This window comes from Odontomachus brunneus, unplaced genomic scaffold (assembly GCF_010583005.1).
Source record: "Odontomachus brunneus isolate Ranch 3 - 2012 unplaced genomic scaffold, Obru_v1 Obru_scaffold_040, whole genome shotgun sequence".
Lineage (NCBI taxonomy): Eukaryota > Metazoa > Arthropoda > Insecta > Hymenoptera > Formicidae > Odontomachus > Odontomachus brunneus.
The window spans coordinates 1860047-1861551 of record NW_022639490.1 but is presented as its reverse complement, the minus strand read 5'-3'; the positions used below and the strand labels follow the sequence as shown (position 1 = coordinate 1861551).

The window sequence follows — 1505 nt, the reverse complement described above, 5'->3', positions numbered from 1 at the left end:
GAGATATTAATTGTAGAAAATTTGTAAATGATCATGCAGGATATGGTAAGTAAGTTATAATAGCGATGACTGTCGTCGTGTATTTATACTTTAGGTCAAATTGAATAAAAAAGTCCTCTACCATTTTGCAAATAATCACATAGATTTTTAATTATTAATTAAAGAAGATGCATTATCACGCAAAATCGTGCAATAATCTTCTTTAATTAATAATTAAAAATCTGTGATTATTTGAAAAATGGTAGAGGACTTTTTTGTTCAATTTGACCTAAAGTATAAGTACACGACGGCAGTCGTCGCTATAACTCATTTACCATATCCTGCATGATCATTTACAAATTTTCTACAATTAATATCTCGATAATTATTGCGAATATCGCAAAATGGTATAGGACTTTTATCTTCACCTCAACCTGTTCTACGTCCCCACAAAATGCCCGGAGGAGAGTATGAGACACCCTGTATATATAAATTAAATGGAAATATTATTGGGAAGGAAATTTATTTTAGTATTTGAATTGCTAATATGAACTCCAGTTTAAGATAAAACAACCTTATCATTCATTGCAAATTTACTGTAAATGTATATATTTCTAACAATATACTTCTTATTAAAAAATATAGCATACATTTTATTTAAAACTTACATGTGAATAAGCAGAACCAATGTCATTTGCATCTAAAGAGGCACTATTTATATTTTTATTTGATATATTTTCGAACATTATTGGGACTGTGTGGCTTTTCCCACATCTCTGGTGAGAAATGTATCTATTGCATATCAATATAGTTTGTTAATGATATAAATGAAAAACTAAGAATATAAAGAGTGTCATTAATAAAGCTTACCTCGCATATAAAATATATTTTAGAGAAGTCGAAATCATCCCTACCAATATTAGTAATCCATTGCTTTTTTGCTTCAAATTTTTTGGGAGATAATGCATTGAATAACCTGTTTTCCATGAATTGGAACACTTCTGTACGCAGTAAGACGGCATCCTGTAATTAGTTTCATTTAAGTTTATTTAAGTTTTAATTAAGTTTATTTCAATAATACTTTTATAACAATTTAGTTATGAATGTTGTTAATATTATTTTGAGGTTAGAGAACGAATAGTTAAAATATATTTTACATTCTTAAAGAATTATATAATGTTTTATCTTTTATGTTTATTACAATAATAAAGTGAAATATCAATGCAAAATATCTTACTTATTCCTTTCATATCTTTTTTAGCCAAAAATATTACGAAACGACGAGGAAACTTATTTTTGCTGCTTTTCTTGACACACACAGGCCATTTTGAAGGAATCCGGCCCGAATGGCCAGACAGGTCTCAGGTTCGAGTCCCAGCATAGTAAGCAAATTTTCGAAGCACAATTTAAATTGAATTATGTAGCGTGTAAAACAATAAAGTGGAAAATTTAAGAAAAATTTAAGAAAAGAAAAAAATATTTATATTTTTATAAATATTTTTATATTAAAATTTTTATATATAAAT

General features: G+C 27.2%; 1 protein-coding gene and 1 long non-coding RNA gene across 14 annotated transcripts in view; one reads left to right on the top strand and one right to left on the bottom strand.

Annotated features, from left to right (window-relative positions):
* Window positions 1-1317, bottom strand: part of LOC116844218 — a 10308-nt gene extending 8991 nt beyond the window's left edge. For all 3 annotated transcript variants that reach the window (XR_004378047.1, XR_004378048.1, XR_004378049.1), the window contains exons 1-2: window positions 1217-1317; window positions 648-1002 (exon numbers count right to left, since the gene is read on the bottom strand). This is a non-coding gene — a long non-coding RNA (uncharacterized LOC116844218). The remainder of the gene's footprint in view (window positions 1-647; window positions 1003-1216) is intronic.
* Window positions 1-1505, top strand: part of LOC116844216 — a 29882-nt gene that overhangs the window by 27535 nt on the left and 842 nt on the right. For 10 of the 11 annotated variants that reach the window (XR_004378035.1, XR_004378034.1, XR_004378032.1 and 7 more), the window contains one exon: window positions 1241-1361. Coding sequence is in view for 6 of the 11 variants with exons in the window: in XM_032815428.1 (XP_032671319.1) it covers window positions 1241-1361 (121 nt within the window). In the remaining 5 variants the exon portion in view is untranslated. Of the gene's footprint in view, window positions 1-1240; window positions 1444-1505 lie in introns of those variants that run through there. The other variant, XM_032815435.1, reaches the window with a different exon arrangement.